General features: G+C 38.9%; 1 protein-coding gene across 2 annotated transcripts in view; it reads left to right on the plus strand.

The window, feature by feature from the left end:
- Positions 1 to 15290, plus strand: part of FMN2 (formin 2) — a 158677-nt gene that overhangs the window by 48446 nt on the left and 94941 nt on the right. Inside the window, exons 5-7 of one of the 2 annotated variants that reach the window (XM_057414483.1) lie at positions 3042 to 3074; positions 6206 to 8094; positions 9133 to 9277. In XM_057414483.1, coding sequence (XP_057270466.1) covers positions 3042 to 3074; positions 6206 to 8094; positions 9133 to 9277 — 2067 coding nt within the window. The remainder of the gene's footprint in view (positions 1 to 3041; positions 3075 to 6205; positions 8095 to 9132; positions 9278 to 15290) is intronic. The other variant, XM_057414484.1, reaches the window with a different exon arrangement.

Genomic DNA, 15290 nt, shown 5'->3' on the forward strand with positions numbered 1-15290 from the left:
ACACGTCCTTCAAATTTAGATTATCAATGTTGACATAGAATCCTTACTATTATTTCTAGCATAAAAATTAGTATCGTTTCTGTATATAAAGTACACAGAAATAATAATAGAATGAGACAGTTTACATGAGACTAATTCCCAGGATGCTGGTGAATCTCAAGTTGAATCAAAAATCAAGAAAAAGCCTGGTATGAAAAATTTCAACTCCTTCTCTTCAATATGTGAATGTAGTGATGTTCAGGATATACCAGGTTTTATTTTGTGTTTTAACAGAATGAGAATCGTGCTTTGCCTTGGCCTAAAAAGAACACCTGAAGAGACCTAAAAAATAGGCAAGATAAGGTTATATTAAATAAAGGTCAACCTCTTTTTTCTTTCTATGTCCAGTCTCATTTACCTACTTGTTTTACACTGAGTGAATGATAGAACAGTTAACCACCTTCTTAGCCTAAATGAAATTATGTGATGGGGTAAGCCTTTTTTGAAGTCTTTATTGTTTAATGTTGTACTGCTTCATTCTTCTCTAATAAGGTTATTTCTTTTATGCTAGGTGAGAAATCTTCAAAACTTGGGGGGGGGAGAGGGGGCTGTTGTTTTTTTTTGTTGGTTGTATTTTTTTTTTTAAATAAAACAGGTCTAATATTTTGTGTCTGAAAAATGCTACTTGTGCAAGCTAAAAGTAATATACTATGTAAGATGACATGTAATTATAGTTGACTGTTGTGTAGCTTCTAGGGTGGTCAGTGGTTCTGTGAGAGTTTATTTTACCTTGTCTTGTTTGCAGTCTACAAAAATTCGTTTGAGCTCCCTATTGTAGCAGAACTTGGGGATAACCTGAGGTTATGTTTCAGCTCAGTTAAGAGTCTTGCATCTCAGAGAGAAAACTTTCCATCTTTGATGTATCTCAGGTTGGTTTTTCATTTTTATTTTTTACTAAAATGGGAACTGTAAAAACCTGGGATCTTATCCTTTGAAAAGCTCTTAGCTCAGAGATTCAAAGTGTTTAGGAGCAGAAGTTTCAAGAAACTCAATCTGCTTTCTTCTGACTTCCAGTTTTACAAGCTGGCATTTGTAATGTGTGCAGTTTTCTTCAAAGGTCCATGCTCCCTGCTTATCCTATGTTTGTTTATTGGAACTATCTGGATTGCAATGATTATTGATGTCTGCAATTAGTGGGGCTTTTTCTGCTGTTGATTTCGTTTTGTTTGTTTTGTCAGCTATGATAGGTTATGGCAAAACCTCTTGGTGATTAGACTTGTCCTAGATCTTCAGCTTATGAAGAGCTATATAGTCCCAGTGCCAGCACAGTGCAGGCTGGTGCAATACATCTGTTGTAGTATGTCACTGAGCAAGAGATTAGCTTGCATCCACTAAAATTGAGCTGATCACTTCAGGCAGAGCAGTGCACTGCGCTGTTTCTATTTCAGGGCTTGTTTGTTTAGTGCTATCCTGGGGAGCTTTGCATCATGTTTCCGTGTGATTGTAGGAAGAAACACGGTCTGTTGCAAAAACCTATACCCGTTGTCCCCATATATGCACCTGCAGTATAGTAAAAGCTTTGATCTCATAATTTGAGGAAGAAACCAGTATCCAATGCTAGTTCTACTTCTCAAGCAGTTCTTCCTGGTATTATTGGCAAGCTTGTCAGGTTTTGATTCAGCTTCTGCTGCTGTAAAACTAAAATGCTGCAATAGCCTTTGAGGATTAAGTAAAATGTGAGAATTAATTAGATGGATACTATTTTGTTTGAATGCGAACCGAATGTCCATCACTACATTAACAAATTGATAGCACTAAAAAAACCTATTAAAAAGTTGTCTCTCCTGTTTTTAAGGCTGTTAAATGAGACAGCTTTAGAGGGAGAAACCTGAATAGAGATCCCATTTCTCTGACTGAATTAAATTCTTGCTGTGGCTCTATTTTGTGCCATTCAGTGAACATGCTCATTCGAAAGTGTTTCACTTTGAGTAGAAGAGAGGCGTTTATTGGAGCAGTTGGAAAGACCATCCTTCCAAGTAGCTGATCTCTGCTAGTAGGTGTTGACTTACTAAGAGACCTGAGGGATCTTATCTTGCCATCTTAATCCTGTTTAATTGTATGCTTCTATTCCCTGTGTGTGCTTGCAGTCAGGTAGTAGCATAAACTGATTCATGACTGCTGATGTAGACACACTAAAAGGTTAAGTTTAAAAAAAAAAACCAACAACAAACCAAGAAGTATAGTCCTGTCATCTAAATACAAATTCCATCCAGAGAGGAAACTTCATGACACTGACAACACTGAAAACAATCAAAATGCTGATGCAACTTGTTGGCTTGTAGTAGTATAAAGCATGACTTTCTAAAACTAAATTGTAATATGTCTTTATTTTTCAAGTGTTCCAGTAGAGCTGTCATTCTGTTTGTTTTCAGAAAAGATACGTTATAGCTGTTCGTAAAGCACAAAATAGTGGATACAAGTTAAGTTGAGTACAGATAAATATATAATATAGATACATATATGTGTATGTATATACATACAAACTAGGGATAGCTTTCACAGATGTGTGGGGTTTTTTTTACATGGAAATTTTCTTATAAAACGGTCTGTAGGTTTCAGTCACTCATCTGAGAACTGGGATGTCAGACTTGGTAGAGAAGGTAGATGCAGTCTGAGTTTTTACATGTTTGAGGATCCTGGGCATGTTCTATCTATACAGATAAGCTTTATGCTGGACATCTGATGTGTTCATGTAGAAAATATGACAAGATTGGAATGAATTGGATGTAGCTTACAGGCTTTTGGCAAATCCCAGTGTACAACCTTTACCCAGCAAAGCAAGTGTTCTCAGATCAGTTGGATACTGTACACATACAAGCCTATGAGAGCAACACAGGCCCTGATTGAGCACGAAGAACATGTAAAACATGTTTGAGAAATACTGGACACAGTTCTATAGCCACAGACATACGGATTTTTTTTTTTCCTACTGGCATCTTTCACACTCAAGTCACCTGGATAAAGCAAAGCTTAAGCTTCCACCTTTCTTTCTTTCTTTACAGAAAGAAGACTGTTCCACAGTACCTGGGTCCTGGGTAAGAGCTCTAGACAAGACAGAGTTCCCTCATATCTCTTTTAAACCCTGTAGATTTCTGCTGTGGAATTGTCCTCTGGATTAAAAATGAACCTTCTTTTCATCATGTCAACTTTTTTTTAATCTGAGTCTTCTGGTTCTTATCAACAGCTTTTGACTGTCTTTTACATGTATGAAAAACTAAGTCTTCCCCTGCTTACTCTTCTAAGAAAACTGTCCAATTTTCATTTTGGATTGGACTTATATATTTTAGATTTGCTTCCTTGTTGAGGAGAGTGGAAATGTGCTGTGTCTTATGTTTGTTTGATACAGCCCTTTCTGATCTAGAGGAAGACTTTAAATTTCTTGCTAGGGTAAAGGCAGAAATCTAGTTAAACTAGTCTGAGGACATCCTGGAAGTCAGAATAAAAAGTATCTAAAATAATTACTGAAGCACATAAGTACAGAGGGGCTTTGTCTTGATTTTGGTTTATTTTAAAAATTAATTTTAAGTATGTAATTTCCTCTGTATAAATATGCTTGCATTCACAGCAAGTCTTATTTGTTCTTAATATGCTGTTTCAGTAAAATCCTGGACATATTTGTGAGATAGATATAGATAACAATAGCAAGTTATCAGGTTGTTTGAAAGCCATGTCTCAAGGACAGCAGAAAAATTGTTTCTTACAGCATGGGGTAAAAAGTCTCTTAATTCAATCAAGACATCTTTATTTTGTTGTCTGAAGTGTTTAATTAATCTTGATTGCCCATTCTAAACTTTAAAAAATGCAACTTCTTTTGAAATAAATTTTATGACCTTCAGGGTAAATTATTTTGTAAACCAGTAAATTCTGGGGTTTTCCTGTAGTTCAGGTAGAAATTCAGGGCTCAAGGATTAACTTTTTCTTGTGAACAGTTGAATCCAGTCACCTGAGTAGGTGAATTTTTAAACAGTGAAATGTTCCATCATTAAAACAAATCTCTTCAGTACCATTTAATATTGTGTCTAATCCTGTTGGATTCAGTTTGTTTGTGGCAGGAATTAATTTTTCCATTCAGATACAACTGGTAACCTGTATCATAAAACCGTTGACAGTGTTCTTGCAGTGGGAGCTTAGGAAAGTTCCAGTCTGGAGAGACTGGATTTGCTCTCAAATAACTGAAGACTGGTGTGTGACCGTAATAACCCTCTGAACACATTTCCTTTGATAATGTTGCCTTTTGAAAAACTGATATGCCTTATTGTATTTGCAGGTGACTGGTAAGGGGATAAGAGCAGATGAAACAGGGATAATGGACAATAGAATAAGCTTTCTTCTTTATAATTAAGTTCTTCAACAAAACTGTTGTTGCTAGAAGGTATTGAGGTATTAAAGGAAAATGAGTGGACTGGAGCACCATGAGTAGCCTGTAATGCATATGTCTTTTTCAGCCCTTTTTCTTCATTATAATACTGTTTGTTAAAATATGTCTTCTGTGTTCATTCCTTCACTGTTCCCTGAAAAACATTTTTTCTTCAAAGTTTGGTAGGGAGACGTAGTTGTATTCCATAACTTTTGGTTCAAAGTGCTGTTCCAGAATGTTCAAACAACATAGGGGTTTGTAAGTTTTTATAAAGGTGAGAAAGCTAACAATATTCAGTTTAAATGTAGTAGTTGCTGGTTTACTTCTGGGATTGCTCTAGGACAGCTGGGAAACTCTAAAATAAAGACAAAATTGCATTTGAAAACCAACTGTATGCAGGAACAATTTTTAAAGTATTAATGAACATATATTTCATTAGTAGTCCCCAGCTGGAAGTTACAACTTCATTTTCCAGAAAGAAAAATGACTTTTAAATGTTTCATGTGTCAAAGGATGAGATGAAAAGCATCATCTTCCAGAAACAAATCAAGGCAATTAGTATATCAGGTATTGTGTGTTTATTTGTAGGCTTCTTTACGAGACCTGGAAAATCTGAATATTTGAAAGATTTCCAATGAGTTAAGCCTACAGTCTCATCCATGAAGCTTGTGAATTTACGAAATAGAACAAAAAGGCACTAAATTGTTTTGCTGCAACTTGGGAAACATATTGCATGACAAAATTAATCTCAATTCTTGAAGTGCTGACTAATATTTCAAATTTAAAGAAAGGAAGAAAAAAATACTAAAAAGTAAATGCGTGCAGCTATAAAATTATTTCTTTATTACAAGATTTTTGTATTGTAAAATCACATCTGGTCTTACCTTCTGTTCTCCTGGACAAGGTTTTATTTTGGGGGGGTATCTTTTGATAAAAGTACAAGGCCATTACATTTAGTATAGTTTGCAACTGATATTTCTTTAAAAAACATGAAAATTACTGTACTGTTTAAGCTTAATGGCTCCTCTACTCAGTCTGCAGCAGGCAGGATCAGATGCTTCAGAAAAAGATATAAATTTGTGGAAACCGTCAAATACGGAATAACCATTCCAGACAGGAAGCTTTTCTAATGTTACTCACAGTCTGTCACTTGGCAGAGGAGTTGCAAATCTTGGGTGGGAGGAAAGTTCTCCCTCAATTTTGTCTTGCTTTTCCTTTTCAAGTGTGGTGGCTGGTGAAAAGCATTGCTGTGTTCTGAGATTAGCTGTTTTTTTGAGAAGTGAACATTTGTTACGTTCTGCATTCCTAATCTGAATTGTGTCATTAAGGTGTATTGAAACCCAGCAGTTAGTAGTAGTTGAGTCTCTTAATGCACAGTGCATCCTTTTGAAGAAACACTTAACATATTTTCAGTTAAGAGAATTAAAGCAGTGCAGTGCCCTTCCCTCCGCCATGTCTGCGTATCCATGTGTACAGAAACACTTGCAATACTTGTGCTCAGTGGTTGGTTGGTTTTCTTGGCCAGAGTATGTGGAGGAGGGGTTGCTGGTGATTTTTTGTTTTGCCAAATATGATTACAGTCTAAATCATCCTCATAGTGACTAAGGTAGCTCCATATTGAAGCTCATCATTTTTCTAAGCTATCTTCTTCCTCTGTAAGATGCAGCTAGCAGAAACGATACTTCTGTCTTGTCATAACTGGGTTATTTCTGGACCTCTGGAATACCAATATTCTTGATCTAAATTTAAAATTTTTATGTGGTGATGAATGTTACCTGGTTTATGCTTCTTATTTGTTTTCTTTATAAGGATGATTTTGACGTGAAATCTGAGGAGCGCGCCAGTGTTATCCAGCAACTTGAGCAAACTATTGAGGATCTGAGAACCAAAATTGCGGAACTAGAGAAGCAGTTCCCTGCTGCAGAGGTACAGACTGCTGGGAGGGAGCACGAAAAGGAGCACACACATGCAGTCTGCAGGGAACTCAGCAGCGTGACTCTTCAAACAAATGAAGAGGAGGTCTTACCCAGGACTGTGTCACAAGCAAGATCTGTACAGACGTCACCAACAGAGGATTATTTAACACACGCAATGCCTTCAGCCAATGCACTGCCCCAGCCACCCCTACCACCACACTTAGAAGGGGGCAAAAGTGAAGGGCCAGCTCAGAAACTGACAGCTCTAGAACTACAGCCCACATTTTGTTCTGAAATCTCCTTAATTCTGTCACCGAAGCTAATCTCGGTGCCACTGGATGCAAGCCAATCGGTACAGAGTATGCCACAGTCACCTCTTCCAGGACCCAAAGTTAATTTGTCCCTCGAATTTAAAGGAGAGACTGAAATGCCAGCTTCCCATCAGCCTCTAAGTACTGTAGATGAGACTTGTAGTGAACATCCCCCTTCTTTGCCCCTGGAGCCCACATGTAGCATTCCCCTATCACTGCCAACACCTGAACCAGCTGTAACCCTGTCTGGAGCACATGGCCCTTCCCTTGCCACTTCCATGTCCATGGCAGGAGTACCACCCCCACCACCCCTGCCCGGCTCAGGACTCCTTCCTGCTGGCTCATCAGTGCCGCACCTGGACCACTCTCTGCCAGGCATGATGATGCCATCACCCCCGCCTCCTCCTCCACCTTTGCCAAGTGGGGAGATACCGATGCTGCCTCCAGCCCCTCCTCTCCCATGTGCTGGAGTCCCACCTCCTCCACCACCACCTTTGCCTAGAGTCTCACCCCCTCTGCCTGGTTGGGGCATCCCACCTCCCCCTCCACCACCACCACCTCTACCTGGGGCTGGTGTCCCTCCACCACCTCCTCCTCTGCCTGGCCTGGGAATGACATCCCCACCCCCAGCACCACCTCCCCCACCTCTGCCTGGAGGGGGTATCCTAGCCCCTCCTCTTCCACCACCTCTGCCTGGTGCTGGTGTCCCTCCTCCTCCTCCTCCACCACCTCTGCCTGGTGCAGGTGTCCCTCCTCCTCCTCCTCCACCACCTCTGCCTGGTGCTGGTGTCCCTCCTCCACCTCCTCCACCACCTCTGCCTGGTGCTGGTGTCCCTCCTCCACCACCTCTGCCTGGTGCTGGTGTCCCTACTCCACCACCTCTGCCTGGTGCAGGTGTCCCTCCTCCACCTCCTCCACCACCTCTGCCTGGTGCAGGTGTCCCTCCTCCACCTCCTCCACCACCTCTGCCTGGTGCTGGTGTCCCTCCTCCACCACCTCTGCCTGGTGCTGGTGTCCCTCCTCCACCACCACTGCCCGGTGCTGGTGTCCCTCCTCCACCACCTCTGCCCGGTGCAGGTGTCCCTCCTCCACCACCACTGCCCGGTGCAGGTGTCCCTCCTCCACCACCACTGCCCGGTGCAGGTGTCCCTCCTCCACCACCACTGCCCGGTGCAGGTGTCCCTCCTCCACCACCACTGCCCGGTGCAGGTGTCCCTCCTCCCCCACCCCCTCCATTGCCTGGGTTGGGGATGCCACCTCCAGCCCCACCGCCTTTACCTGGAGGAGCACCAGCCCAGGGCAGCACCTACCCAGCAGTCCCACAAGGCTGTGGGTTTCTTCCTCCTCTGTTACCATCTGGTTTATTTGCAATGGGGATGAATCAGGAGAAAGGGAGCAGGAAACATGTGATAGAGCCTTCTCGGCCAATGAAGCCTCTTTATTGGACAAGAATTCAGCTACACAGTAAAAGGTAAGTCACAGAGTTGTGTAGGGAGCGATGTTTTTAATTTATGGCTGTCCTGGTGGTGTTGTATGTTACAAGCAGGTCTTTATTTATTGCTAGGCAGGTCTTTAAGAGAACCTCAGTGCAAACAGGATTTTAGCTGTAGTTGGATATGTGAGTGGGATACCTGTTTCCTTTGCAATTCTGAGTAATATTATCTGTACATGAAAGCTCTTTTGAGGGTAGTGTTCTCAGCTGTCCTTTGGGGTTATATACCATACATTGGTCAGAAACCCCGGGGTGAATGTGTACCATTAAGCGTTCCATGAGATGGTTTTTAAAAATGTCATATTTGCGTTTCCCTTCAAATTTCAAGATGCTGTTGGTCTCTCTCTGGAGCAGCTTGCAAGTTTTGTAGCCTCTTCCCTCTAGATGAATGTATGCTGAATGCAGTTTGTCCTCCTCTTTCCTTTCTCCAGTGACCTAGAAATATTTTATTTTTTTTCCCCTTCATCTTGCACACTCAACAGACAGCTTCAAATGGCAATTTATTTTCATGGCAGCATAAAGCTATTCTTATAACCCTTACTTTGATATACTTTATTTTGGTTGTTGATGCTTTTTGCTTGTAAAATATTGTCCTTGATCATGAAAAAAGGTTTCCTTCTTAATCTTTTCTTTATGTCTCTGAGTGCCGATTGTAAAACCATTCTGCTGTTCTCTAATGTTGAATTTCTCTTTCTTTCCAAGTTCTTGCCACTGTCACACAGGTGGCCTGCAGAGACCTGTTTCTAAATGTCTATGTTTCATAGCCTGTATACGGCCTATTTATATTCCTGTGTATGTAAAGTAGGTGAATATCAATGACCCTGACCACTGCCGCGTGTGAGTAAAGCAGCAACAAAAGAAGTACGGGGGAGAATCAACAATATATCTTCTCAAAATGCTGCTAGTAGAAGTTAGGCAACAACTTTTAAATTGCTGCTATTTTATTTTTTTCATTCCTCCATTTATGACCTTATTTAGTTTGACATTGCCCTACATAGGTCTTTTGCTTAACTTTAGAGATTCTAGTGCTTCACTTGTGTGGGAAAAAATTGAAGAACCTTCCATAGATTATCATGAGTTTGAAGAACTGTTTTCTAAAACAGCTGTTAAAGAGAGGAAGAAACCCATTTCGGACACCATTACAAAAACGAAGACTAAACAAGTGAGTACTCATTTAATTTCAGATCTTTCCTAGGCTGGTTTTTACATAAGGACAGATTTTTGCATGCAGCTGAGATGAATTCTGCTTGGTGTGAAATTCTAAACATATATATATATGTACACACTACATAGAAATGTAAGAGAAGGAGAGAATGTAGGCTGGGTTTCAAAGCTACATGTGTTAAAGACTGAAGTTTTTCTTATAAATTACTTTTAAGTATAGATTCTCTTAAGAAAATCTTTGCTATATCGACTTTAAAATTAATAAAAAGAAAGCTAAAATAGGTGCATGTGACACATTGAAATTGACTATGCATGTGTGATGAGTAGTATGTAAATTATTCTGATTATAGAGTGGCGTATGAATTGCCATGAATATGAATGACTTCAGAGAAAAAAAAATATGCTTAAGAGCCTAAGTCCTAACCAGTTGTAACACTTCTAAGTTTGTATTGTGTTTATATACATATATATAATGAATATGAAGTTTATGCATACAATAAAAGACAAGCACATTTTGGAAAATCCAACATTAACCAAACTGCTTTCTTCTTCTTGAAATTGAATGGTGTACAATAAAATAAAAACAAGAAGCATATTTTAAATGTAGAAGATTAAACGCTGGGAGAAGAGAATTGTGCCTGCATGTTTACATGACTAGAGAGCTATAATGTTCTTTGTCTGTGTGAAAATTGAACTGTGGTGTTCTGATAAGTAATTTGCAGTTAAACTTTCAGGCTATAGAGGAAAATGTTCTTATGTAGAATCCCAAACAGCAGTTAAAGTTGTTCATCTCATCTTTACATCCCTGTACTTAGTTCAAGGCTAGGCTGTTCTTTGCATCATCTTTTAACATACAGGTTAATGCTATAAAAGTTTTGGGTTTTTTTCTGTGTTGGATATACAGTGGGACTCTTCAAGCCTCCACACAGTAGATGCTATGTTTTAGTATGACCTCTCCATCTAGTAGTTCTAGAGATCTTGCCCCCGCAGACACAATTTGATCAGTAATATAAACATGCAGGTGCTCTCTATTGTGCTGGCTACATGTTGCATGCAACAGAGCTGGTAGTAAAGTTAGGATGATTATCCTAAGGTGTTGGATAAAACCTTTATTGGGCTGAAGGGGAAGGACAGTGCAGTCGCTTTTGTGGCTGTTTATCACATACATGTGTGCTGTGCTAGGCTGTACTTACTGGGATAGGAGAAAAGATAACAGTGCTGCTCCTACCTTGCTGTCCTGTAATAAATGTGCAAGACATTTGCTCTTCTAGAAAAAGCCCCTTTTAATGGCTATTCTTAACTAAATAAGTGTGGTAGTTCTTTAAGTAGAAAAAGGAGTGCAAAGGTATAGCTGATGCTTTGCCTATGAACTGTTGATCCCCTCGCATTTCATGAGGTTTGGCTGTGCAAGTGTCTAAACAGAGTAGAAATGACAGCTGTTTTATTTTGTAACATAAACAGTGGTTAAAGACAGGCAGTGATTACGAATAAACATTAGATGTGGATTTTAATACTAAGAGTATTTATTTTTCTTGCAGTGCCAAAAATTTAGATACATTGTCAATAAATAAATGTAGATAAAACTAAATGAAAATGATTGATTGTTTTTAACTTCTTTGAAAAGAACAAGTTGTTTATGATAGAAATTTACATACAGAAGTTTAAGGCAATTTAAGTAGGTGCCATCATCTAGAACATACATTCCTTTGGGCCACCTAAATTGACAGAAGAGAATCCCCTGTGTATTTCCCTCCCTCTGATCAAAGGAATGCACTGCTCTCCAAAAGAGAAATTGCGTAATGGAGAAGTCTGATTTGTTGAACTGTAGGATCTGGGGGGAAAAGATCAACAAAACAGATAATTGCCAACTTTCATTAGAACTGCAATGAGATATATCACATATTGCAGGTGTAAAAGTTAAATGTTCATGTGTGCAAATCTAGTTTGGGCTTTTCATGGTACTGATGTGAGACAACTGAAGTAGAACAGGTTCACAAATATATTCTGTCTGTGCTCTCTCAGCAGTTTGGAATGCAGGCTTTCATTTTTTAAATTCTCCTCATTTATACCACAGTAAACACTTGGATAATAAAATCCATCCTTATGGATAAGAACAGTTACTTGTGGAAAACATGGCTGTAATTCCACAAGTATGTTTTTATAGGAAGCACCAAGTGCTGTTTAAGTGGTTACTGACTTGCATGGCTTCAGTGACAGTAACGGGTGTTGTAAAGATCTTACAAATGGTGTTTTTGTAGTGATTTTTACAGGGATTTGTTATGCAAAGCAGATGTGTCCTGTCACCTGTTGATTGAGCTAAGGAACAACATTGTACAGAACAGAACAAGGACCTGCAAAGCTCATTCTGCTGCTTTCCAGAAATGCTTTAGTCCGGCAATTGCATTTCCTCCTTGCATTGATGTGCGGGTGTTCTGAGTGGATGTATTGTTTAGATGGATTGGATGTAAAATACTAGCTGCACTGGAAATAGTAGTCAGGAAAAAATGCTAAGATAACTTTCAAATGCATAAAATATTTAGTACTGTACATAAACATCTGATTTTAATAACACAATGTTTTTACTGTAACCTGAAATAAAAATGTATTTACAGAGGAGGCCATATGGCAGGGAGGGAAATTCTAGGTAATCTGAAGAAAGATTTGATAGTTTGGGATGTTTTAGTGGGTGAAAGATGAATTATTTTAGAGTACAGAGCTGTTCTGCACACAGCTATTTATGCTATATGCCACAGAACATATGCATATGTTTGCTGGTGTATATATCTAGATATATATATAGATATAGATATGCATGATGTAATTCCTTCTAAATTATGACCCATTTTTAAGTGGTAAAGTTACCTATATTATTTTGGGTTGCTTGGAGGGTAGGGGGTGTTGAGTTAACAACTGGGTAAATTTCACCCTACCCAAGTATTGGTTCAAATTGTTTTTCCCTTTGCATGATCATCTGCAAATAACTTAATACAATATAAATCAATAACGGTTTAAAAAAACAATCTATATTGCATCTAGAACTGAATGAAGGCCACATTAAAATACATCTCATAACTTTAAAGAAAGAGAAAAAATTAAGTGTTAATATCTGTTTGTGAATGCAGCTGATTTTATTCTTACTGTCATTGGCGCTACAGCAAAAGCTGTGATTTATTTTGCTCTGTTAATATGTATATGTCAAATTCTCAGCTGCTCTAAATGTGTGCAGGCTCAGTCAATGAGAATGCCTACTAAATCTTCAAAGAAAATCCTTTATGGGCTATATTATAGGTGGGGCCGCCATTTCTACCTATTAAAGTGGTCTGGCTTTCATTATAACTAGCTGTTGTTATAACTTTGCCAAAATTTAGCTCTTTAGGCTGCAAGTTTTGTTGGGTTAGTTTCCTCCCTCCGCTCCCCCCAACATTGGGTGTCTCCTTCATTTTGCCAATGTTAATAAAGAAAACAAAGTCTGGTTTTGCTCATGTCCTTGTAGTTTCATGGATTTTAATTATGGAATTTTTTTTCAGATACATCTCTTGTTGGTTGTATAAAGGGTTTCTTAAATTTTGCCACTCTACAGGCTATATCTCAGTTCCTGTTCTTCAGGAGAGACTTCAGGTACAGTTTATAGAATCATAGAATAGTTAGGGTTGGAAAGGACCTTAACATCATCTAGTTGCAACCCCCTGTAATGGGTGAGGGACACCACTCACTAAATTCTAGTTCTGAAGGTTTTTTTTCCTAGCCTTGCACTAGCAGGTTGGAAAACAGGGGCCAAGGGGAGAGAGGCAATGGAAGATCAAGATGAGTAACTGGGGAGGGAGTGAAGAACCAAGGAGATTTGACAGGTGGAAATACATAGCAAAATAGGTCTGATTTTGTGTCACCTATTATTCTGTCTAAAGTAATTCCTGTCAGAAACTTGTGCTCCTGTGGTATTCTTGACCTGGACCTTTCAACAAATAGTGGATCTCATAAAACCTACAGAGCTTGACTCAAGTAAAGGTGAAAGCTCGCTTGTGGAGTGTCTTGCTCAGCCATGCCATGTAGTTTTGGTTATATGGCTGATAGTATTTTTCTTAGGACCCTTTCTGTAGCTAGCGTGGACTGTAAAATGAGCTAGTTAATAATGTTTATTTAGAAAATAAGCTGTTACCTGAGAAAAAAAAATACTTTTGTCCATTGTTGCATCACTTAAAAACTATGATTTCTGAAGCAGGAAGAAAAAGGCTGCTCTCAAGATTAAGGCCACATACTCAAGAATGAGAGTAAATGCAATATTAAAAACGTTACATAGCAGATATTAGCCCGTGTGTGCTAAATGAGTTCAACGGAAAGATGGTACCTAGTCAGAAAATGTTTGTATCATTGTCAGCATAATAAGTATACAGAAAGGGCTGAGCTGACTTGCATATATTTTTTTCCTAACTATTGAGCAATCATCTTAGAAGCCCTACTGATAATCTTCCAACTGTATTTTTGGAAAATAATATACATGTAGCTACAGTGAACTTTTCAAGAGTAGACCATGTGTTTATAATCTATCATGTAAACGAAATAGTAATGTTAAAAATATTCTCATATGGAAAGTCCCCTATTAATCTATCGACATTAAGATTTTAATCTCCCTCTTCCACCCCTGAAAATAAATAATAGGTTACTTAAGTTTCATTTCAAAAGCCTTAGATGCAAACAAGATGTATCAGTAAAAGATTTTAGTTAATGATTTCAGCATTTTGAATTTTTAAGTTGAACATAAAGAAGATATAGCAATAGAATATCCCTAGAAATAAAATGCCACAGAAGTATAAATTGGTAAATAAGGTGAAAGTCATATTGAGTTAACAGATAAAAGTTTATTCATGTTTATTTGAATGAACAAGGAATGACATTCTGAAAACGAGGGTTTATTCCCTCTGTGAGCAGTGGAGACACTGTCTTAAGGAGCTTTCTCTACCCACTTTTGTTGATCTATTACCTGTGTCAGTGGCACAACCATTGCTGTGATTTTATGTACTGTACAGAGACACAGTTAGGGTTCTGCTGCCCCCCTTCCCTTTGGGATTTTAGAGGACTTATGCATTTCTTTTATTTATGTAAGCACATTGTTAATAATGTCATGAAGCTGTTTATGAAATTAAAATAATATCTAATGGCTTGTAAGAATAATTTTTTTAATGAGGTGCTGTGTGAATGTGATCTCTGGTTTTTACCTCTCATTTTCTTCCTTATATAGCATGTTTTGTTATTATATTTTTTGTTTTGTAGTTGTATCTGTGAAGTTCTCTTTGTTGCAAGCACAGTTTTACCTGACTGCATATATATATATGTCGCAAATATCTCTGTTTAAGTTTCCCACATTGATATCCTCTACTAATCACATGCATTTCTTTTCTTGTTTCCTTCCTGCTTTCTTTTCTTCAGATCATGTATTTGCAAGTTTAAAAACAAACACAAGCTTGGCATCCAACAATCTTGCAAACTCATTTTGTGACCTAAGAGCTCTGTGGGTTTCCTTATTTTGTTCATGTATCCTCATTAGCACAGAAAGGCTCTGCTGATGTAACAGCTGGTTTTAGATGCTGCATCTGCTGCTTACAGATTCTGTATGGGCAAGAGAGGTTATATTTGTTTCCTAACCAGAGGAGCTATGTAGGGCATCTAACGATGGCCTTATTGTTTCTCTGTTCTCTGAAAGACCTCTGGAGGGGAAGGTCCTACTGAAAGTTTGTTTAATTAAATTGAAAAATGGGCTTTGGAGGTGGACTGTGTTTGTTCTGTGAGGCAGTGGTGCAGGCTGGCCAGAGAAGTTGTGGCTGCCCCATCCTTGGCAATTTCAAGGCCATGCTGGATAGGGCAACCTGGTCTAGTGAAAGGTGTCCCTGCACGGGAGGTTGGCAGGGGGGTTGAAACTACATGATCTTTAAGGTCCCTTCCAACCCTAACTGTTCCATGATTCTGTGGTACCTAAAAAGCAGAACCCAGATCTTAATTCCCAGCAGAAAGATAGC

This window comes from Pezoporus wallicus, unplaced genomic scaffold (assembly GCF_028554395.1).
Source record: "Pezoporus wallicus isolate ANWC-B61680 ecotype Strahan unplaced genomic scaffold, APGP_CSIRO_Pwel_v1 contig_8042, whole genome shotgun sequence".
Classification (NCBI taxonomy): domain Eukaryota; kingdom Metazoa; phylum Chordata; class Aves; order Psittaciformes; family Psittacidae; genus Pezoporus; species Pezoporus wallicus.